Genomic DNA, 25,194 nt, shown 5'->3' with positions numbered 1-25,194 from the left:
GCGCAGCGCAAGTTTGTTTTAGCAATGTGCCACGCCCACAAACCGCCCAAACCTGTGGCGCCCAGATAAATAATGCTAGATAAATAATTTTAACTGAAATGTATTGGTCTCGTAAATACCCATCGATTGATCCAAAAAATTGCCACGCCCACTCTAAGGCCCATGGCCAATGGTAATTAGCCATAAGTGTGCCCTTCGTAAAATTCAAAAAAATAGGCATGCAGTACCTGTAGGATATCCATGGATAGTACATATGATGCTGGTCTTGAAGCCGATGAATACAGCATTGTTATGGAATACAAGGGTGGTCAAAAGTATTTTCACAAAAAAAAAGTCAAATATATTCATAATTTGAACTTACATCTTGTTAACTTTGGCATCAATGGAAAGGTAATTTAAATCCCGTTTGAATGATACAATACATTTCTTAACACATTCAGTACTTATTGAAAAGGACGAATTTGTGTGAAAATGTCCTTTTTGAACTTTTTTCCTCGACTTGAAAACTTAAATTTTTTGATGCAAAAAGTTTTTTCAAACAAAAATAATAGTAACTGCAAAAAGAATTTTTAAAAAATCATTTTGCTTATATTTTTTATGATTTTTTAAAGGTGACACTATCGGAAAAAATTTGTATGAAAAAGAGAAAAATTTGGCTAAAATGCATGTTTCTAAGCATTTTCAAAAAAATCAATTACAATTTCCAAACCTGTTAATACAAAAATAATCTATTACGGCATTAATTTATAAGTCACGTTTGAGACTGAATCCTATGAATCACACTGTATGTTGGAACCATTCGAATCTTACTGTGAAAATGTTTCGAAACACAAAATGCCTCAAAATATGTTAATACATGTAATGCTTTATTTCCTAAAATAAGACACTTAAAAGACAACATTTTTGGATGTACATGTTTTATGCTATGTCTGGTTATCTATCAAGTGGGCCAATACTCCAAAACAGTGTTTATCAACCCAGTGTAATATTATTATAACCCCTCCTAACGGGTTGTGTCAGCTGTTGTTTGCTTTGACTTTAGTGCGGAGACCAAGCAATTGTTTAAAATAAACAAAATTCAAAAGGACAGCGTTATTGCTTATTCTTGCATACCATGATAAGAAGAATCCTTTCGGAAGTATGGAATCCGTCAATGATTTCCTCTCTTAGGTCAAACAGCGACTTTGTGGCCGCGTATGACCACACGAATCGGTAATCTACCAATAAAACGACCTTTAAACTAATTTATTTATGAAATATACATACAAAGACCCCACTTTTGTCCATCACTAGTTCCGTAGGCAAAATCTATGTAAAAAAAGAGAGTTGGAAGAACCGAGAACAGTCATATTATATGGAAGCGAGCTGGCATCAATGAACATTGATCTCAATGTCGTTATAAAAGATTTGATATCAACTTTTGCGACAAAAATATATTATACGACCCATTGAAAAAATACACTTTTTAAACCTTTCTTAATACAGCTTCTTGCCTATACAGGCACATTGTTGTGGTGCGTGCTAAATTACCATCACAGCGATTGTTGAAATCTAAATTTTTATTGTCCCTATTGACCGAGACGTTCCACTTCTTTTGCCGTGTCGCTTAGGACGCTTCCTTGGGGAACACCAGCGCGAACAACTTTGGTGGCAAAACGGGCTTCTCCGCATTTAACAACGAATCTTCGGTCCTCAAGGAATTAAATGAAGAATAAAAACAAATAGTTGGAAAAATACCATTTAGATATTTTTTTTACAACATATTGAAAAACCTGAGCAACCTTTTTAAATTTTAATTGAAAAAAATGTTATTTTTCATATACATGTACAATGTACATTGTACATACATATATGTAATAACAACATTTTAAACAAGACTAACTCTTTAATTTGTATTATAAAAATTGAAAATTTTTATTTTCAACGCTTATATCTTTTAAACCTACTCGTATATTGCAACAATCAAAAAACATTCATGACCATTCATGTTAATACCTTTTTTGACAACGGAATTGTGAAGTCCTTAAATACATAAATATGTCTTTAAAAAGCTACGTTTCTGGGCGGTTTCTGGCAACCTTGGCAGGCGTCTTCCCAAAAGTGACGATTAAATCAACTGACCAAAATTTTGAACATGTTATAATTTTGTATTTTGTATTTGATCAAGTAAATTCACTTCTAAACGAGGTAAAGCGTCGTAATGATCGCACCTTCAACATGATAACTAGTGATATCAAATTTGGTGACGAAAAATCATTATACATTCGACTAAATAAATACACTTCCTTACCCTCCACCCCTATTTGATTACGTAAAATTTTATAAATTAAAAAAAAGGGTTACGATTAAAGAAACTTTTTGCACAGGTAATTTTAGATTAATTTTTTTTCCTATAAGTATTAAAAACAAAAAACTCAAAAAATTTGCTAAAGTTGATAGGGATTCAAATTTACTTTTTTTTTATTGTAAACGAAAACCCAACGTTTTATCTTTAGATTCACACAGTAAAGTTTCTATAAGACGCAGAACCATAATTCTGCACTCCCTAAAACAGAGTGTAATCTACTTATTCAGCAACTCCAAATTTAAAATTTGAATAAATCGTCATTCTTGAGTTCGCTCATCTCAGTAAGCGACGGCTGGTCACATTTTTTGTTAACAGTGGCGGTTAGCGAATACACCCTCCTGACACAGCGGATGCACCATCCAGACATTTCAGCATGACCGTTTATAAAACGTCTTATAGAAAAAATGGTATTAAAAGTACATATTTTTAGAGCCGGTCGGTAATATTCAAAGGTAACTCCGTGGTCATATTGCTGCAGTTCGGGAAATCGGAAGGTTCAAGTTTGTGGCGGTCCGTGAAGTTCTTCTCTTTTGGGTTTTTGGCGGAAAAGACTCATTTGAATCGCAATCAGGATAGCTCATATGAAGAGGGGGTAGGCGGGTGAAGGTCTTGCAAAGTTTGAGCTCCCGAAGAGTAGGCCGCTTCTTGCGCTCCGAGAGCACGTGAACCGTTTGTTGTTGTCGCGCCCGTTGCACTTGCGGCCCAAAGTGCGGCCGTGTGTGCGTGTGTGTGTGTAGACGGGTCATTAAATCTGCCGCTTCTTTCTCTGCTGCTGTTCTTTTGTTTTTGGGTGAATTGCACAAGTGTAACGGTTTTCAAGAAGTGCAACAACCAGAGCGACAGCAGCAGCAACAACAACGACAGCCATGTAAAGTGTGTGTAACCAGAAACGCGAAAAAGTGCAGTTCATTCAAACTGCAAACGGAATTGCCATAAATTATTGCTATAAGCTTTTGCGTTGCGTGATGCAAGAAAAACAGTGCAATGGCAAATGAAAAGCGCTGCGAGCGAGAAAAATAGTGGAAAATATTGTGTATATAACAGTGAATAGTGAAAATTAGCATAGAGCAGGAGCGAAAAGCTAAACCAGAAAGAAACACCAGGAAAATAGTGGAAGCAGCCACAACAAAAAACGGAGAAGAAGAGGATGAAAAACGTTTGCTGCACTTACACACACAAACACACTACCCACCCTCTCTCTTTTGCGTCCTTTTCCCCGTTTCCACTCGCTGTCTCTTTCGCACCCGCCGCCGCAATCGCAGATGCTCTCTCTGCCATGACATGCGTCCTCTCCCGCTCTCTCACAGTGCACTTTGGTGCCCTTTTCATGCTCCTTTTCATGAGTCACGAACTAAGGCGAAAACCCGTGTAAAATAAGAGGAAACTGCAAAACGCGGTGACAGTGCGAACCGCAAACAGCCAAAATTCAAGCAAACTTAAGCGAATTCCAGCAAAGTGCAATGCGCTGAGTGCCAAGTGCCGGAGTAAACGGCATTATTTGTTCCTTTTGGGTGTTCCTTCTTCTTCACCCTCCCATTCGGCCATTGTGTGAGTGGAATTTTTAACCGACAGACGCGGCCTTTTGTTGCGGGGGCGGGTAAACAAATTAAATAATTTGTTTATAAAAGTGTGTCAGAGCAATGGTGATGTGTGAGTCCCAACCCGCTCCCTCTGACGCAGGTTCGTTTATCAACAGTGGAACTCGCCTAAAGTTAGCTAGGAACAAAACCGAAATATATGTACATATCATAATTAAAGATTTTTGGTTACCTTTTCAAAGGTTTTCGAGCTTAACATATCCAGATCTTCCATGATACAACACCTTGGTTCCGAATAAATGTTAGAATTCTAAAACCTACTTTTGTATTAATTTCCGTTGGATAAGTATCTTATATCCTTAAAATCCTGTTTCACCATTTATTTTAAAATACCTATGAAAAATCTCTAGTGTTTTCCTAAAGTAAACCCTATTGTTTTTTGTAAGGACATAAAAAGTTTTAATAGTGACGCTAGCTATTGTAGTAACTCAGCTCCTTTCTATTTTCATTAAACTAGACCATTATAATGTTAAATGCACAGAAACAGACAATGCCCTTCGAAACAAAAGTAAATTCGTCATAGGAAAGCTGGACTGTGAGATCGCTGTGTTGCTGGCCGGCTAATCAAAGCAGATTCAGCAAAATAATTCCGCCTCCAAACCCTTCTCGCCCATCTGCTCTCCATCTACTATCTGCTAAAACATTCGCCCTTGTGGTTTTATCAAAGACTTGTTCTAATTAGCAAATGCTTCAGTTTTTGTCATTGTCGCGTAAGCGTACTCATATGTATGGGCCAACATCAAATACATACATATGTAATCGCTGGAAAAAATCGATAGTAAGGAGGGGCGGTCAAAGTTTTTTCCGAGTGGTGGGTGACACATCCATCCCGAGTACCGTTCCTTTTCGTCCGTCTACTTACCGTTCATTCAAAAGCGGGCAAGCCACGCGCATTTCACACACTACGTGCACACGTGTGCGTGAGCGCCTGACACTGACACTGACCACAGGTAAAAAGAGAAGCAGAGAGAGACGCATTACGCTCACCTCCACCTCCGCACTCTTGCGCTCTTTTCCTTCATTCCATTTGCCGGTTCCTGCTGCTCTGTTTACAATTTCATTTGTTTTGGTGAGCAACCCCAAAAAACACCACTTGGCGGCAGGCACAATTTCCATTCTTGTTTTTTCTATTCCCAAAGAGTCTTTCAGGGTTTTCTTAAAACACAATCGGAATACGTTAAGGGAGTTTTAACTGAATAGTTGTCTTGTACTACTAATGCTTTTTTTAACCATCCCTAAAGTCAAAATGTGTGATTAGTTTAGGCGACCTTTCTACTATTAGAGAAGTTTTAACCTACATTTTTGTATGGTGGTTGTATTAGTTTAGGCGATCTTTCTACTTATTGAAATTTTTATACCCGTTACTCGTAGAGTAAAAGGGTATACTAGATTCGTCGGAAAGTATGTAACAGGCAGAAGGAAGCGTTTCCGACCCCATAAAGTATATATATTCTTGATCAGGATCACTAGCTGAGTCGATCTAGCCATGTCCGTCTGTCCGTCTGTCCGTATGAACGCTGAGATCTCGAAAACTATAAGAGCTACAATACTGGGATTTGGTATGCAGATTCCTGAGATTCCTGCGCAGCGCAAGTTTATTTCAAAAGAGTGCCACGCCCACTCTAACGCCCACAAACCGCCCAAAACTGTGGATCCTACAGTTTTGATGCTAGAATAAACTGAAATGTATTGTTCTCATCAATACCTACCGATTGACCCAAAAAAAAGTTTGCCACGCCCACTATAACGCCCACAAACCGCCCACAAACTTCAAAAAATCGTAAATATGAACGCGGATATCTCGGAAAATATCAAAGATAGAGAAACGGGATTTCAGACTTGGATTCCGTAGGCTTAAGCGCAGCGCAAGTTTGTTACGCGAATATGCCACGCCCACTCTAACGCCCACAAACCGCCCAAATCTGTGGCGCCCACAATTTTTATGCTAGATAAAAAATGTTAACTGAAATGTATTGGTCTCGTCAATACCTATCGATTGATCCAAAAAAAGTTTGCCACGCCCACTCTAACGCCCACAAACCGCCCAAGCCTGTGGCGCCCACAATTTTTGTGCTAGATAAAAAATTGAAACTGAAATGTATTGGTCTCGTCAATACCTATCGATTGATTTAAAAAAAACTTTGCCACGCCCACTCTAACGCCCACAACGCTTAAATCTGTCTACCGCCGGTAGGTGGCGCATTTGCTGCTTGCATATCTCCATTTTCCTTTGGTCCCTTTAGCTGAGTAACGGGTATCTGATAGTCGAGGTACTCGACTATAGCGTTCTTCCTTGTTTTTACTAAACTCGCGGTTTTTTTGTATCAATCAAAATCACCTCTTAACGAGGTATGAATCGAGTGACGATCGCACCTTCAATAAACGAAAGTTTTAGATACTTTCTAAATTTATTACATTCGGCACGCTGCAATTCAATATGCCTGTGTTTAGCTGCACGATTTTGATAAAGCCTGTCGAATGAGAATGAGAGAACGCGAATTTTAAGTTATATTCTCAACTAGACTATTGAACTTGTGCATTTAACCCCAGCGGCACAAACAGATCAAAATGTCTAACTTTTCACTTTTACACTTTCATCGCCCTTTCTCCCAAACCAATTGTTTTTTTTTTTATGTCTTAGTATGCAATCCTTTTAGTTTTTGCGATACCTCTCAATTGATGTATCACTAGTAACGATCAGACGATCACAGTAGATTTTCATTTCTTCGTGTATATATAGTAGTTGCCTTCGCACACCCTCCTGGTGCGCTTCGTCACTACGTGGACTGCCGCCCACATTTCTTTTGATATAACAGTGCTTTAGTTTTCAGATAATTTTGTTAATTTAGCAAAACAAATTTTTTTTTATATTTTTGGCATAAAAAAATGACGATATGAAATGCTTTAACAACATTCTTAGTTTGTTAAAGTTGTTGCGATTCGAACACTGCATATATTTTTTTTTCGAATGCGCTTTTAATGAATCCCAAAAGGATGAGACACTCCCAGTCCTTTTTCGACTGAGTGATACGCAAACGTACTTTCATACAACATAGTCAAACGTTATTTTCCACCATCTACCATGGAGTTCGTCAAAGGGGTTGATGCCTTTGAGGCGCTCGTTATTGCTGTTGTCTTAGTTGTTGTTCAAGTAGTGTTTAGTTGTTAGTTGTCTAGTGGTGTTTGTCGGCCTGGAAAATGCACTCAAGCGTTGGCCCGAACAGCTAGACTTCTCTCTCCTCGCTGTTTCTTCTGCCGGCAGCGTTTTTTATTACTTACTGGGCCGTCTGACAAGTTTTACGTTTTTGTAGTGTTTCCCTCGATTGGCAGCGACATGCACTTGGCATCGCCAGTTGGAAAACTCCATCGAGGTCGCGATTGCGCTACAAAGTGGCCATCGGCCGTGGAAATCTAGATGCCTCCCCTGGTTGGAAGTTCTGCCACTCACGGAGGTGTGTCCGCAAGCCTAAGAGTTGAATTTACTTTACTTAAGATTAGGATGATTGAAGGTATGTCGGTAAAAGCATTTAAAAGGGGCCTTAAGGGGATAAAGTCAACCATTGATATTGAACTGTTCAAGGATCTATGTAATTGATATAACCTTCTTATAATGACTCCCAATTGAGTCAGCATCAGGAAGGAAGCGTTCCGGGCCCTATAAAGTATATATAGTCTTGATCAAGATCGCTAGACGAGTCGATGTAGCCATGTCCGTCCGTTCGTGTAAATGTCGATGTCGAAGTTTAAATATTTTTTAAATTATAAAAACAGTTTCATTCGTGTAATTTTTGAATAAGCATTTATATTTTGAATGTACATACCCAGTAGAGGTGCAGAAACATAGATGTTTTCCGATGTTACATCGATGTTTGCCTGTTAAAACATCGGAATAGCGATGTTTTCTGCACCTCTATTACGCAGGGCAGAAAAAATTTCTAAATATAAGAAAATGTGTTCTTGTTTTAAGGGCGATTTTATTTTATGGTAAACATATCCTATATGTATGAAACGCTTTCTCGATTAAAGGAACATTTTCTTCACTTTAGAAAGAATTTACTCGTATTTAGAAAAAAAGGGCAATTTTCTTAAAATGAGGCTAATTTTTTTTTGAGTGTAGTACACCTCTTTAATTAATTATTTTCAAAATGCCTAAATGGATTAGTGTTATGTGTCAGTTTTAAAATACAAGTACCTATTAGTGAGTCTTTTAATATAATTGTCAATGGTTGCACTTTTCTATACACCTACCGACCATATTTTTATCATCCTTAATTTAAAAATAAAATCCGCAAAAAAAGGGAACAGAAGACATTTTCATCAGTGACTCTGTCTAAAATGGTTTAAGGCCCGTTTGTGTGTCAAATTCGTTTAGTTGCGCTCCATTAGCTAATGTTCTCAGACGCTGTCGGGAAGCCCCACATACTTTCTCGCCTATCTGCGGAATGGTACATGCATCTCGGGACCCTTGTCGGTCCATATCTGGTGTGTGGCATCTGTGATAAGCGAGAACACAGTGCAATCAACCGCTCGATTTCTACACAATAGCGGCGGCACAAAAACTCCCCAGATCTCCGCTCCGCTCCACCCCGATCCGATCTTTGCCCTTTCGAGTGGATAATTAAAGTTCCGCCGCTCGTTGGGCAACGCCCACTAAGAATTTCGAAGCCTAATTAGTCGGCAGTCGTCTGTCTATTTATTAATAAGCACACAACTAACTAATGGAGCAGTTTGGCAGTTCTACAAACCTTCAGAGAATACTGACACCAGCAAAATATATAACTCGATTCAGTTTGAATTTGAACTTGTAGAATATCAAATCAATTGAACCCGTTTAGCAATTTGACATGCAAATTTTTTCGATCGCTGATAGTTATTTCATGACATAATCTCATAACAAAAACCCTGAAGCTATGATCTAATGGAGCAATCGATGCAATTTCACATATAATTTCGTACCGGAGCCCGGGGCCCAGTTTCACATTTTTAAATCTGTCGCTTACCATTGTTGATCATTAGACAATATTTCAACCCGATCGTTGTTCCCATAGAGAGCCCCTCGATCCCTTGTCCACAGTTTTATACTTTTTTTCTATTTCCTAGCGATGACGTTGTCAAACTTGTTTCATTCCCTTGCTGTTTTTATCAACGTTTATTGTTTTGTGACTTTTGCGGTTGCCTGTTTATTGCCTTTTCAACTGTCGCTTAATTGGCTTGGTTGTGCTCCGCATAATTCTCCTCTGGTGAACCCCTTAAGCTATCCCTGAGAGAACTGGGGACACCTACGCGAATAAGTTAATTCCCATCCAGCCCCGGTCTAGTTAGGCCTATCTAGTTCCGCCCTTATCTCAAGGGTCTTTTAACTGGCGCTTTGAGTGACATTGAATCATAAAGTTTAGTTGTTTTTCTGTTTTGATGATAAAACTGATCGCCCGGAAATTATGAGCTAATTATTGAGTATTGGTATACTTTATATTTCTCATATTTGATTAATGTGTTTGTGTTTTACGTTTCACAATGCCTGTAATGTAACGACTTTAAAACAATTACTTTATTTGTGTAAGAAATTGTATTCTACTGAAAAGTATAACGTTACTGGTTCCCTTAAGTTCCACGGATTTCTTTATATACTTGAAATACATTCAGCTTTGCGAAATCTTGGTAAATTCCGAGATGACTTCGTTGAAATATGTAGTTTCCTAAGAGGAATTTGCTGGCACTTCTTCAACAAGACACTGTCTAGACACATTCTGTTTGCACTCCCATACTGCAGCCTGTTAATTCCTTTATTTGCACAAGCCCTTGGCCTTGGCAAGTCTAGTTTGTTATTTTTTGTTTGGCCGGCGCCTCATTTATTTATTGTACTGCCACAACAGCAGCTGTGATCACCGCTCAGTCGGAGGGCAACGAGCTACTTTCGGTTGTCTCTTTTCGATTTCGTTTTCAGTTGCCATATTCGTTCAATTTGCGCATCTAATTTGCAAGTTTAATGCCAAGTTGCTTTGCTTAAATTAAGACCGAACGTGGGTCTGCCGCTGTCTTACACGCCGGAAGGGAGGAATCGTAAATCAGTTGGAAAAAGGTAGAAGGCCTCTCGATTAGATCAGCGTCAGGCTCGGGTTCCGTTCTTCAGGTAGCAATAATACCTTGTAAATAATAAATCCTATAAATATGTGTGCTAGAATCTTCCCATTAAAAAGCTACTTTACTTACTGTTAAATTCGTCTAGAAACCGCACAACCAGAAAATGTTCTACGTATGTGAAAGTATTTAATTCGTTTTTCTAATGAGAAATACAATGCTAAATACAAGCTAAACGAAAAAAGATGAATGTAAAAACGTACTGTCTTGCCTAGTATCTATCTTGCTACATTTTAGTTCTCTAGAACCTTCAAAGTTAGGATAAAATAATAAGCAAATAGAATATTTATCATAAAGTAGGGATCCCTAAAATGATCCCTTTGTTTTCCCTATAGAGAACCACATAGACAGTTTCGTAAGCGCTGTGAAACTTATCAAGTCATGAGCGCAATCAAAAACATTGCCCTGCTTATCTACTGATAAGCAAAAAGAGTCACGCACATGGAAAAAAGTAACACATTGCCACAAACCCGAAATACTGGCGTATTCTTTCCCCATTTATATCGTTTGATTACTCTTTTGATTCAAAGGCCGTCAGTCGTCAGTCAACCTGTTGAGTGCGCACTGTTTGAGAGCCACTGGCGATAATCTGATCAAGCACCCCGCTCACGGCTCGCGTACTCCCCATTCCATTCCAAATTTAGTCGATTGGCTGGCATCTATGGAACGATTTTGTTTAACGTTCCATGCTGTACAGTTAGAGTTTGTTTATGTGCCGGCACAGCAGCAGCTGATAAAACCACGCCAGTCGTCGATCCCACGCGGCAATCGGCAATACCCAATAATACAATTTAGCAGCGATAATTGGCCATTGAGCCGTGCTGAAAGACAGGTGCTGCCATACCAATAGCATTGCTAGTATATAATTCTAATTTTATTAAAAAAATTGGGTATAAAATAAAATGTTGACAACTCAAGTGTTCAGTGGCAAAAAACGGATTGATTTAAAAGCCTCTATTTCCGATTTTTAAAACTGTGCCTTTATTAAGGGTTAGCAAAGGACCAATCCCAATTATTTTTGTATATATTCTAAACTGTGCTCTAAAAAACACGTATGAAAAAAAGGAGCTTAAAACCTATTTTGATACCCTTGCAGGGGCTATAATGATTTCAGTCAAAACTTTGCAACGCAGTGAACGAGACGTTTCCGACCCCATAAAGTATATTTATTCTTCATCGGCATCACTAGACGACAAGTCAATCTACCCATGTCCGTCTGTCCGTATGTCAGTTTCTACGCAAACTAGTCTCTCAGTTTTAAAGCTATGGGATGAAACATTCCCAAAAGTCATTTCTATGTACATACATAAGTCGGATCGAGCCGGATCGGACAACTGCATTCTATAGCTCCCATAGGACTTCCACTCTTGGGAATATCATTCTTTTAATATTTCAGAATTCGAATAAAATTTAAATCAAATCGGACGACTTCATTATATAGCTGACATAGGAACGATCGGATAATTAATGTCAAAATAATACATAGACCGTTTTCGTCTTCGGTAAACATACACGGTAGTAAATTGAAATGGAACATTATCTAAAATTGTTATAACTAGTTTAGTTTTCTAGAAATCGGAAAGCTCTTTACATACAATGCTCCCACGGGAATGACCTGCAAATGTATAGAAACTTCGTCGTGACTAGGTTAGAATTCGCCAATTTAAATCTATGAATTAAAGCCTATCTGAGTTTTGACCAAACAGATATTGCAAAACATAGAGCGACAGAAAGAGAGAAACTCTAGAGGAAAACCAAGTCAATAACGGGCCAAAAGCAATAACAATTCTAGTTCTTCTTGTTTTTTTATGGCGTTTTAGCAGCTGCATACAATGGCTCTGTTCTCCCCTCCCTCTATCGTTCTGTCTCCCTCTTCAAATCTTTTTCTTTCTTTTTATTTCCGGTATTTAAACTTTGCGCATGCGTATTCTCTTCTAACTGGAAAATAACCGGTCGCTCTCTTTTCTTTTCACCTCTCTTTGTGGTTTTTGTTGACATTTTGCTGCACTTCCACTGCCCACTCAAACCCACGCACACACACGAATCTACGCTCACCGTTGTTCTTATCTGCATTTTAATGTGGTTGTTCTTTAAGGTGTTTTTGTTTTTGCCATTGTTAGTTTCCGTTCTACATTTGCTTTGCTTATTTTGAAAAGTTAGCCGGGACACAGTTACTTTAAAACTGTACTTATCAGTAGCGCTTGCCTGTACATTTGTTTTTATTTATGGCCCATTGCTTTCCGCTTAATTTGCCAATGACCTACAATGTGAGTAAATGAGAGCAGAGCGATAAGCAGTGGACATATCCCGCTTCCTTCGCCTCCCTTTTGCATCCTCCTCTGCAATCTTTTACCCAGTAAATATGCAAATAATCGGGTGAACACACTTCAAACTTTTTGAACAGCCTAAGTGTATGCAGTAAAAATTGAAAGCGCGCTTTTTGAATGTGAAAAACAAGAGACTATCAGATACCCGTTACTAGATAGCACTTTATTTACTTTATTTGCTTTTAACCTTTTTAATGAATGTCCCGAATGGAATAAGATGGGTCGGAAACGCTTCCTTTTACCGGTTACATACTACCCGACGAATCTAGTATACCCTTTTACTCTACGGGTAACGGGTGTAATAAAAAAGTAATGTGTTGTTAGTTTCAATATCCGAAAAACTACCTTTTCGATAAATACATATTTGGTGAATACAAACAATTTTAAAATGTTCTGCTTACTTACAGTAATAGTTACCCAATTGATAGCAAAATGTGTATGTGGCTGCTTCTACTCCGTTCTAATAAATATTATTTTAAACGTAATTAGTAAAGGATAATAACACTTTAAATGGCAACAAAATTATATTTAGCCCAGAAACATTATTATAAACTCACAAGAACTCGGGTTTTCTTAAGACAATTAGGCAAAATAAAGGCGATTCATAAAATCAACCGAAAACCTAATTACTTCGCAAAACCTAAAGTTAATTATATGCATATTTTTTATTTTTCTTCCAGTTAAAGTATTAAAATTTAGCAAATATGTTGCTAGGCGAATTCTAGTTAGTTAAAATATTAAGGTTAAGTGCAGGGAACGTCGCAAGCCGCCAGGGTAAACGAAAAAGAGGCTGCAGCGGCAACACGTTCGTGAATTCTGAAGAGCTCCGTCATCCGCAATCCGTCCTCCGCGCCACGCAGCCGCAACAACAGCAAACACGGCGTCCCCCCGCAACTACGTCCGCTCGCGCTCCACCCCCCAGTCGCCCCACTCCCCGCAGGCGGCACTCCTCGGCGGCGTCGGAGGCGGTAGATCCCACGGTCACCATCACCACCACCCGTACCACCACCACTCACCATCCCCGTCGCCCTCCTCACCGTCGCCATCGTGCCCCACGCTGCAGTTGCAGCCGCGATTGCACCAGTCGGAGCAGCAGTTGTGCCAGCGACGCCGCATCTATGCGTCCACGGGGAGTGCCGCCAACATCATGATGGATCGCGAATCCCTTAGCGAATGGGCTAAGGACAAGCCCCTCAGCATCCTGCAGCTGGATCCGGCGGATCGTGCGGTTCTCCGCATAGCAGGTGAGTCCAAATAATTTCATTACTTTTGCGAGTTAAAATGTCCATTGGGAAACTGCAGTGGTTGCTGGTGACCGTTTTCTTGTCCTTCCTTTGAGTACCTTTTTGCTGGTTTGGGGATACATTTCGCATTTTCGTGTCAAACGCATACCGCTTTCCAACTAGTTGGTAGTTCCCCCGCAGAAGAGTTAATCAATCGTCGTAGAACAATCAAAAAGTAATCGAAATTTACTACCGATACAATCGCACTACCATCTGAGAACCCATACAAAATTCGAAATACAATGAGTAATAGAAATCATTTTTTTTTTTAATTATTAGTTAATTATTAATTATTCAAATATAAATTTTGTCAAAAATCAAATGCGATTTAAGTAAATTTTGTTAACTCCCATTTGTATGTAAAATATTGCTAAAAATCAAATTAAAAAAAAATTGTTTTAAACGCAAACTCTGGAACTGACAATATACCAAATGTTGCCACTTAGCGAGCGATCATTGTAGTCAACATTTAACAAACATTCAGGATGCTTGTGGTGAAAGAGAATTGTCGTAGAAACTCAAGTACTGGATAACTGAGCTACAAAATATGATTACTTAAACAAACGAGCAGTGTACCGCAGTCGAGGTAATCCCCCGGCCGACAGCTCCACTCAAACGGCAATATGTTGCACAAATATTTGGTCGCCCCACTCGAACGTTCGCCCACCCAAAGCTGCACCACCCGGTGGTTCATTGCACTTAGCATTCAGCAGTGCCCGCCAAACTGTGCTCGCATTTCCACTCGCTTTGCTGCCTTTTCATCGACGCAGCGTTATTATGCGCTTATTCCACGCTAACGGTTGCAGCCTCCGCCCAGCCCAGCCCCCCTCCGCCTGCACATCCCGTCTCTGTGCCAGCTTTGCTGTTTTGTCTGTCAGTCACTTGTAATTCTATTTCTGTTCCGCCAACGGAGTTTTTGCGGCCCACAGAACTGTGTACTAGATATATTCCCCATCCCTCCGTTCGCAATTTTGCAATGGCAACTGAAAAATCGAAATTTATGTCGCCGTCGCAGCCTGAGGGCATTGTTAGTGCCGCACAATAAAAGAGGCTAGAACGCAAATGGAGGCAGAATGCGAAGTCTATTGAATACTTGTCGCATTGTGCCCAGGCGGTGTCTATTATAAGGTTCCGACGGTGAGGAGTTCAAGGGATGGTCGAGGGAAGAAAGAATGTCGGATCAAAGCCCACTGAAATATATTAGACTTTAGATCAGTAGCAGTGTTTTTACGATTTTTGTCCATTGCTTGACTCCAAATAGAGGTCTGAAGTTTCTGACTCTGCAATTTTTTGTTAGTTTTTTACCCGATATTCGTAGGGTTAAAGGGTATACTAGATTCGTTCGAAAGTATGTAATAGGTAGAAGGAAGTGTTTCCGATGCCATAAAGGCAGGGTCAGATATTGTTCTAATTATCAATATGCATGCCAAAAATCTGACCATTCATTAGAATGTTATAACCAAATAGCAATCAATATTTTGCTTATTCTACCGAGATTGCACACCACATGCAGCAATTCAGTTGTTTTCACTAATACGCCACCAAGCCGCTAGGGGCGCTAAAGGCTAGGTGGGGCTAGGTGGCGTTGTATTCTAGATCTGTTAGTGCAAAGGCAGATTTGCTGCAAGCATACCTCCATTCCTCTCGCACTCCCGTTAGCTGAGTAACGGGTATTTAATAGTCGAAGCCATCGACTTCAGCGTTTTCTCTTGTTAAAGTTATTTTATATAGGTTCGGACTAATTCAACAGCTAACAATTAATAATAATAATAATAATATTATAATATATTATAATATTATTTGAGATCCAGCATTTTAACATGATAAGTAACATGCGTCAGCGCTCAGTCGTAATTACTTTCAATTGAAATTGATTCAATAAGTGAGAAACGCCCAAGATCGTCAATGAAACTGAAAACAAAACTCGTTTTACCTTAACGAGCTTCGAGTTTGTGTGCATGTGCTGGAGATATTTATAAAGTGAGATTGATGTCTGGGATTAAGGCCCCGAGAGGGACACCTCCACAAATGTGCCCCCATGTTCCCATTCCTTAGTCGAATCCAAACCCAAATCCGATTTCACATGCGAAATGAAAAGTTTTGCGCCCTCTGATGGAGTTTTCGCTCTTTTTCTATCAAGTTTTGTGTGGTTCCCCGTAACATTCGTTGTTTGCCACTGAGTTTTAATTAGCCCTGAGCCAGTTAGCCCACACACAGTTTGGCCAAATGCATGTAACGGAAAGCGGAAAACTTGCCTACAAACAGTTGGAAACTGTTTGAAAAAAGACAGGCAACTAGCTAATGAGCAGTACAACGCCCCTTCAAACGCGTTGCTTTGGATCACCCCGAAGATGTGTAATGCCTGGGTTAAATAATTTTAGCTTACGGTCTTCTGTTTTCAATTGCTGGTATATTTTTAAGCATTAAATCTCTCATTTTGATTTTCTCACCTTTGGCTACGCCTGCGCAAAGTGAACCAATTTTGGTGTTTGAATATTTAGCCGTTTGCGTGTGGGTATGAAGCAATATTTTCAGTTTTTGGCCAGGCTATAATACTCAGAGTATCGAGCCATTTTTGATTTTGTTTTCGGATTACTTTGACAGCATTCGACAGCAGTTATTTTTAGGTTGGTGTTATCACCGGGCCTGTCCCATTACCATTAATCGACAGCGTCTTGAAGTACCTGGCTCGATACCGCGTTATCGTTATCGAACTTTTTCGTTAGCTTGTCAGAAGGCTTGGCCAAAATCGCATCGAAAAATGTGGAGGGGCGACGCCAAACCCCGGGTTGCATCGCACAGATTTCATTAATAAATCTGGCAAGTGTCTGTGTTCTGTTTTTATGTGGTTGAAAACTATTAGATATTCCAATCACATTTACGTACACGATCGGTTTTAATGGGCAAATTAGCCCGGCAACAGGCTGCGGCCGCCACCGGAAGTACAGTTGCCAAAAGGAAGTCAACAGAGTTGTATTTTAATGACATTCACGGAACTAGGTCGAATGCTAGATTTCTTTGATCTTAATTTTTTTTTCCAAATTTCCCAATAAAATTTCATTAGTTTCTTATAAAAATCCAAAAAGGAAGTAATTTTTTCGCGTGAAATACTTTTTTTTTTTGACATTTTCTGTTGTATCTAGAAGATACAGATACGCCTGCTGACATAACACGATGTTGTTAATTGAAAACTGATAACTGTTTTCCTGTTACAGTCGGTTTTATTCTCCAATTGTTATCTTCTGCTTCTGTTTCTTTGTGACATTGGGGGTATTTCGTATTCGCATTCTCTGTTTTCGGCGATTCTCCTTTGGCTTTTTGGTTTTTTAATTGTCGTTATGTGTTCTTGTGTCTCCATATCGTTCTGCAGCTGTTTATCTGTATTTCGATTGGGTGGGCTTGTGTTTGTATAGATATCTCTAATTAGTTTTCAATTCAATTTGCATTTCTCGTTCGCTTTGTTTCCCCACTCTCCGTGTGTTTATCTCTCTATTTCCAGCGACTGATTTTAGTAATTATTCGTCTTGAGTTATGACATTTTTAAGTGCTATGGAATCTAATGAATCCTGGGTTTTTTATCTTCCCTACATTGTTGTGGATGTTTTTATGTGTATTTGCCAGGTGTCTATAAATTTAGTTTTCTAACTTTTTGCATGGCTAAAAGAGAATGCTTGGTCTATTCGAATGCTAATAAAATCGACTTTAAAACTATTTAAACCATGCTAACTTCTAAAAACAAAAGATTTTAGATCCAACAATGGTTACTAATTCAACATGATAACAGCTTCTTTAGTATCTATTTACATATAAAATTATTTTTTACATTTTTCTTTACTCGATTTATTTTAAGATTCAATAACATTACAAAATAGTGTATATAAATATCAAAATAAATTTTTCCTGAATAAAATCATAATGCTTACTAGATAAGTTAACCGCAAAAATGGCGCTCTTGAAATAAAAAAAAATTGTGTGAGTTTCACAAATAACTAACGACGATTAAAGTTTTAATCATCGTACGCACGCAAATAAAAAAACGATACAAAAATAAATATGTAGCATTTGAAGCCAAACGAACATATTGATTTCCTGACTGGCAGGTGATGTTCGTGAACAATATTCAAACGCACATTCAGTAAATATCTCGGTATCTAACTCCCCCGACGGCTGAAAACGCCATATGGCACCTTTCCCAGACAATTGTCCCCCACTTCGGGTCCCCAAAACATCCGAGAAACTCTTCTGACTCATTAAGATACGCAATTTCGTGTGTCAATTTGTCCACTCCAAATGAGAAACAAAAACTTTGGATCAAAGCGAAGGACCGCCAAAAGCACATGGTTATAAATAAAATCTATATAAAAATGTACGCAGGCACACTCGAACAATTTATTTGTACACAAATATTTAATTACGCTACTAATTGCCAGTGACGATCAACAGCCACGAAATGAGACACTCGGGCTATGCGAGGTCAAGATACTTTATCGAGGGGAAGATAGTTATATACATATCCCCCCGCAGATGTTGTGCAATGCTTTTATTTCGCTAGATCAAGTGGCATTACTTTTTCGCGCTGTGGGAGTTTCATTCAAGGCGTTCCTGCTTTTGTGGCTTTCACAGAAATTGCAATGATCTCAGCTCCAGCCAATATCACTTTATGGATATTTATGACCTGTTATATATATCGCAGCGATGTTTTTTCCGATTTCTGTGTGGGTGGAGTGACCATGACGTCACTGCTGCGAAACAAGTTGGCCTTTGTCAGCAATCGAGCAATCATTTAAATGACATTACACGCAAATAAAAGTAAACAACAAGCCACGTACACTTAAAGAAAAAACGTCATTGTTCGGAAAATATATGTTGTATAATAATTTCACATTTTTCAAAATAACCAGAAATTATTTAGAGAAATTTCAATACCCAAACTATTTAAAGAAAAATGTCTTTAAAAATACAAATATTTAAAAAGAAAACAAACTAATTTTATGAAAATGGTGACTTTTTTGTAGTGGGTGGACAATAATTTGGACCTTTTTTTACATGTTAGGGGTTATTTTTGTTTGTGTAGAAGACGCCCACTACTTTGTATAGTAAACCTGTTTTTTTGGGATGGGTAACTACACTCACTTCTGGGGTCTGCCTGCCTTCAGTGGGTCACCCGTTCCATAAAGGAGGAGGGCCCACGGGGCAGGGCACCCTTGAAGTGAAGTGAACTTACACGAATTCCATATTCCATTGTTTTTTCCCGTTTTGCCACCTTTGTTTACAAAGCCAGCAAAAATGGGGAATAAGTCAGTCAAAGCCGTAGCCGAATAAGGAAAAAATGTAACTTTTCAGCGGCTTGGAGATTGGGGAAGAGGGGAAGTCCACTTAGCCGGCATTCCATCCTGACTTGTTTACACTGTGACTTCACAGTAAGCCAGGCCAAATGCCACATTGACACACATATCCGTCTGGTTATTTCGACAGTTGCAGAAACTCGAGACCAGATTATGTCTTCATTGAGAGCAGTTTATAGTTTTAAATTACTACTTTTTTAAATGATTTAGTTTATTTATTTTTGAAAATATTTGAGTTTTTCAATAACTGTAAAGGCGCATAAGCACAACTTTGCAGCTTAAACCATATTATGCTATTCAAATCATAGTACAGAAACCGAAAAACAATATTCCTCTTCTTTTCCATTTAATTTTCCGAAAGTTCCTATGGCAGCTATTTGGTATAGTCGTACGATTTGAATAAAATTAAATTCGTAATTCAAAAATATTTCAACCATATAATCAAAGCTAAAAATAAATGTCCAATCATTTTTATGGGAGCTATGAAACGTAGTTGTCCGATCCCGCCCGTTTCGACCTATATACTACCTAAAATATGGAAAATTGTATATAACCTTAAAGCTGAGAGACTAGTTCGACTCGGTTATTGATGCTGATTAAATATATATAGACTTCCCTGCTTTACAAACTTCTGGCTGAATTAATAATACCCTATGCAAGGGACTAAAAATACTTAATGCATGAGTAATAAATTTATTATATACATATATTTATTTATTTATATGACACAATTTAAAATTAAAAATAAATAGTGACTGAACGCTTAATTGTTGTGCTGTTGCATCGCATTATGATATGATTAAAATGTGTAATACTGATAGAAATTGTATCTTATAAAAAGGCTTTTAAGTTTTTGAAAACTAGAAAGTTTTGAAAAATTTTTTAGCTAGTTTTTTTTTACATAAGGTGTTAGACAAAAAATATTTTTAATTTATTCGTGTCTTAAAAACAAGAAATATAAAATTATATGGGATACCTTTTGGGCTTTACAAAATAGACATTTTATTAGGTTACACATTGCAACACGAAAAATGTTACCGTAATTTGGCTTACCTATTATAGCGAGTTCAAGTTATAAACATTCATTTTATTTGTAATGTAAGCCTTGTAAGCCAATTGAAATTTAAAACCGAGGAACCAAAAAGCCAAAACCCTTTCAATGAAGTTTTCAAAGGGCCTTTAAAATCGAAAAATGATTAAAAAAATTACGGTATTTTATCGTAAGAAGGCCGTATTTTGCGGAATACAGCAATCTATACACAAAAATAAAACTTAATATAATATTCGAACAGCAAGCTACCATCTATTCTTCGTTAAAATAAAATTCGACGCAAATGATGAAGTAATATGATATAAGAAAAGTGTCCGTATGCGCCCGTATAGTGTTTCAAATTGAATTGAAATCGCACGAACCAGAAGTGCACATAAAAAAACCCTTGGTAATTATCAGAAAAACCTCATCTGACATTATGTCAATTTACATGTCAATCATAAGAATTGTTATCACCTGTCGTTAAGTTAAACTTCGATGAACGTGCTGTGATGCTCTTGGATTGAAATTAAAAAGCCTACTCCGAATTGCCTAATATGAAGTATGTTTTTTTTTGTGTATGTGTATGCAATAAATTAAGAACTTGTATTCATATACCTTAATTCATTTGACTAAGTTGACTTGACGGTGTGCGGATAAATTGTCGTTTCTCTTCGATTGCAATTTCAATTGCCGGCATTCCGCGACCGAACGGGAAATTGTCTGCAGCGGCGTCTGAGGCTCAGTCTGTAGTTGAATTTTTCGTAGTGGTTGGGGCTGCGCTGGTTGCCTTGAGACGGATGTTGGTTGTGACAGGCGGAATTCCGAAGACTTTGGGCGTAAGCGTGGGCAGCGGTTTAGTAATAGCAATAGCTATGGGCGGCAGCCGCTGCCCGGCTCAGTGACTAAGTGGGTGAGACTATTCAATCGCTGCTAAATCATTAGTTTTTATGCAAACAATACCTGGCTCAAATCAAACCCAAGTCCTCAACTTTCCATGAAAATCCTTGCTGATTGGCAATAAAGTTTCCACCACCTCCCACTTTGTTAACCCATTTATATGTTCCAAACTCAATGGCGTGCCAGAAGCCAATTCAAAATGCCATAACAATCAGTTGGCAATTAAATGGCGCCCCTTCTTACCCCCTCCAACGCCAATAGCTCTGGTAATTCAAAATCTGCTCAACGATGTGCGATTGCCAATTACTAATTAAAACCAAAACACCATGTGCATGAAAAAACAGTTGCCCTTAATATGTACTTTGTATCGATTGTCTGGGGGTGTTGTCCACTTGAGGAAGTGGGCTGGCTGGCCAAGAGGGAAACTAGATGACTGCCAAGTGTTGGAGTGGATGGATTGGATTATCTAGATGCGGGAATCACTCGAGTGAGACTGAGACTCAGACGGAGATCGAGACTGAGACCCCGGCTGAGAGACATGCAAATGAACGATGGCGGGCCCAAAGACAATACCCGCACTCGAAGAAAATGCGAAACCTTTAATAAAAAACAAAGGAGAACGTTTAATTTAAGTGGCTCTATTGCTGATACTCAGCTAGCAAATCTTTAAAAATGTGGGCGCCACAAACTTTAGATTTGTGGCCATGGTTTTCGGCCGAAGCAAGTAGTGCTGCATGAAGATTCTAGAGTCCAATCAACCGCACCCACATTTTTAAGTGGTGTACAATTTTTTAATTTGATTTGGCAATACCTATCGCCAGGACGAAAATTGTTTAACATCAGTTAACATCGATGTTTGCGACTTTTTCTCTCTGTGACTTTCCATGGTTTACGTATGTTTTTTGGCCTAAGAACTGAAAAAGGCCAACTTGGTCGCTTAAGCCTACGCCGAAAATTCGATACTCATTTATGGACAGAGGCTTAGTCACATTTTCGACCTGAGTCACTGTGATGATGGAATACAAGTGATTCCTGCTCACTCACACCCTTTTGCCTGAAATTCCGCTGCATGGCATTTCCGTTGAAAGCGAAACAGCTGTTTTTGATGGCCGCTTTTCAGATCGATTTACGTTTTTACTTTTCGTGGCAGTATGCATTCCACTTTCCATTTTCATAACGCGTTTTCCAAAAAGCTAATGTCGCCCAAAAAAGTTAATGCGCATCTCAGCTGATCGGGCCCCGCTCTCTTAGCCTGCTCTTGAGCAAAGAAATCGAAAAGCACTCGACTCTCTGCTCTCTAATCCAATTGCATCTTACATTTTTATGGATTCTTCTATTTTTACACATGTTTTTTTGGCCACTGCTTGTTCGTGTTTATGTCAAAGTTCTTTCAACTGCAGTTTTTTCCGAATTTGTTTACAAGTGCGTGTCGATCTGCGGTCTCCCTCTACTTCCATGACTATTTCTTTGCGGCTTGGCTAATAAACCACAAAAAAGACGAGAGCCAAATTAGGGCTTTCTGTTTATTAACGGCCATGACCATTAGCGGTTTATTTTATTTTCTTTCATACTTATTATTCTCGCATCTCGGTGAGCCCACATGTTTAAGCGGCTTCCTCAGGCCCGCAGAAAAATAGCCAACGTCTGACCAAATATGAGGAATTTCTTTTTATTCCATTCACACTGAAAAATGTTAAATATATTTTTGGATACTTCAATAAAAATAATGGTATAAATATTTTTTGATTTGAAGCCTTTTGGAAAGTTTAGAGATTACAATGATTTGAAACCCAAATGATTGAAACCCAAATTGTAATAAATGGGAGAGGTTTTGAAATATTTTTGGATATTTCAATGAAAGTAGGGGTATGCAAGTATTATAAAATGAAACATTTATTAATAATGTTCTTAATAATGATTCTTTTTCGTTAGTGCACTCACTCGTGTTAGAGTGACAGTTTCGGTCATTCATGTTGTGCACTGAGCCTCGAACGCCACTCAAAGAGCGGATATTTGCTGTTCCCTCTCACGCTCTTTTTTGCCCACACAAAACCGGCCACGCAGTTGGTTTTCAATTGCTTATGAGTGAGTGAGGAAAAATAGTTAATCAGTTACTTACATAAGTGAGTAACTAAACAATCTGAAGTTTTTGTTTACGTTTTGGTCACCCGCTTGCTGACTTGTTCACTAGTTCACTCTTTACTTTAATAAGAAAACTAACGCTTCTTGGCTCACACTCGAAGTATTCATTTATCCAAATGGCGGCCAACATTGTTTTCCGTAATTTGCGCAGGGTTCTTTACGGTCCTAACATCGGGTTATCAAGTTGATCCAAGCACACATAAATTCCCTTGTGGGACCATTTTAAGCAGCTGATCAAAGTGAACAGCGGAGAGCGAGTGAATAACTGATCAAATGAACAGCTGAGATGGGAGAGTAAGCGCGTTTATTCACTCACAACAAGTTAGCCAACTGATCTTGCTCATTGAAGTGAGAGCACTGCCCAAAACAACACTATCGCGATACACCTGCTCCGCTCACTCACACTCACCTGCCGTCGCGCGCCCCCGCTCTCGCCCTCTCTTTCTCTCTCTGCGGGCTCTCTTCGCTCTTGTATCTCGACTCTTGCATTTGTATCTCAGCACCCAAGTACATTCGCTTAGCCCAACGACGCTCAGTCAAATTTGAACCGCGATACCGAGCGGTTGGGCGTTTCTCTACTAGAACTTCGTTCTCTTACCAGTGACTGTGTGTGCGTGCGTTGCGACCGTGTTTTTATACAAGTGTGTGTGTGGTGTGGCAACAACAATTTGTTAACGCACACACTCACGCGCAGTTAGCGAACGCAACTTGGCCCTTAACAAGTGAGGAGAAACCCGGAGAAAAGTGCAAAATTATAATATAGATTCCGAAAGGAACCACACTCGGAACTTACACACAACAACCGCGTTTATCTTTACTGCGAACATTGTGTTGAAGCAGCAAAGACCCGAAACACTATAAAAATAAATAAGTGACTAAATTCGGCGACTGGATGAATGGCCGCTGTTGTGTTATCGTCCCAAATAAACCAAGCCGATAAAGAAACTCATAAGAGGAAACCAAGAACTTAGAACCGGATGGTTCACGCAAACCCAGCAGCTGTGTTGCATTTTTTAAATATTTGCCTGTCGCAAACGAGAAATTTTCAACTTCTCCCAACTTCTTTTTGGTTGTGCGTTGTTGTTTTTGCCATTTTTGTTGTTGTTCGTCGTCGGCTGACTTTTCATTCAATAACCAGTTTTTGTCAGATTTTTTCTTCAGATTTTGGTGAGCTTGAATTGCTCTTTAGGGGCGATCTGGTCTCGGATTTTTGATCGCTGCTCACACGCACTAAAATCCACAAAGTCCCACTGTAGTCTGTATTTCATTCTCGTTTTTTCTTTTTAAAGACAAATTAGTCATGCCAAACGCATGCAGTGCTCTCTACACACACCAAAAACACCAACTTTAACTTAATAACGTTAGGAACCTTGCAATAAAAGTTGCATTTTTGTTGTACAATGGAAATAGATCTGCCCTTCTGTGTGGCGCAGTTTTAAAAAAATAAATATATTTTTTATAAATAATTGCCCCAAGTACAATTCAATCTGTTAGGCTTTAAAGCAGGCTTGAAACAAACAGCTTAACTATTTTTTTCCGTGTACCCGCCGTTCTCCCTCTCTCATTCCTCTTCGAACTCCCTGTTCTTTTACCTGTTGGTTCCGAACACACGGCTTCTTGGCATGCCAGGCATACTTAATTCCGGCTCTCCCGTTTAAGCCTGGCTTAGAAAAATGAGAGAAAATGCACAGCTCGCATAACTGTGCCACAAATTGGGGGAGGAAGAGGAGGTGGAGACAGAAACGGGAAAAGAGAGAGGCAAAAAGCCAAGTTCAGACAGTGGCAGTGGGGAAATATTTTCCGTGAATTTACTGTGTGAAATTTTGCATGTGAATGGAAAATGCACACGGAACAAGCAGCCAGCAAATAACAATAACAAAAAGCCATAACACAACAAGCAACAAAAATACGAGTGAAAATTATTGAAAGCCACTTGCTGCAGCCAGTAAAAGATGCAAATAGCAAAAGAGACAAAAAGTGTTGACGTTGGAAAATAATATATAAACAGCAAAGAAATAAAAAAAAAATACACAAAACTAAAACCTTAACTAAAATTCAAGTAAAAGTTCACAAAAACGGCACAG

The 25,194-nt window shown here is 38.9% G+C and overlaps 2 protein-coding genes across 16 annotated transcripts in view; both read left to right on the top strand.

The window, feature by feature from the left end:
* The first annotated feature begins 13,094 nt into the window (after positions 1-13,094).
* LOC119559408 (microtubule-actin cross-linking factor 1) overlaps positions 13,095-25,194 on the top strand; it is a 69,238-nt gene continuing 57,138 nt past the window's right edge. For 7 of the 15 annotated variants that reach the window (XM_037872493.1, XM_037872491.1, XM_037872492.1 and 4 more), the window contains exon 1: positions 23,669-23,832. Coding sequence is in view for 5 of the 15 variants with exons in the window: in XM_037872501.1 (XP_037728429.1) it covers positions 13,558-13,654 (97 nt within the window). In the remaining 10 variants the exon portion in view is untranslated. Of the gene's footprint in view, positions 13,655-23,667; positions 23,833-25,194 lie in introns of those variants that run through there. The other 8 variants (XM_037872499.1, XM_037872497.1, XM_037872478.1 and 5 more) reach the window with 6 other exon arrangements.
* LOC119559375 lies at positions 20,827-21,282 on the top strand. The gene is made up of 3 exons (XM_037872417.1): positions 20,827-20,969; positions 21,014-21,051; positions 21,095-21,282. The coding sequence occupies exons 1-3, from the start codon at positions 20,869-20,871 to the stop codon at positions 21,280-21,282; spliced, it is 327 nt and encodes a 108-aa protein (XP_037728345.1). The 5' UTR covers positions 20,827-20,868.

Source organism: Drosophila subpulchrella, unplaced genomic scaffold, assembly GCF_014743375.2.
Source record: "Drosophila subpulchrella strain 33 F10 #4 breed RU33 unplaced genomic scaffold, RU_Dsub_v1.1 Primary Assembly Seq24, whole genome shotgun sequence".
NCBI lineage: Eukaryota > Metazoa > Arthropoda > Insecta > Diptera > Drosophilidae > Drosophila > Drosophila subpulchrella.
Note: the sequence above shows the minus strand (reverse complement) of the source record. Positions and strands in the feature narration are given on the sequence as shown.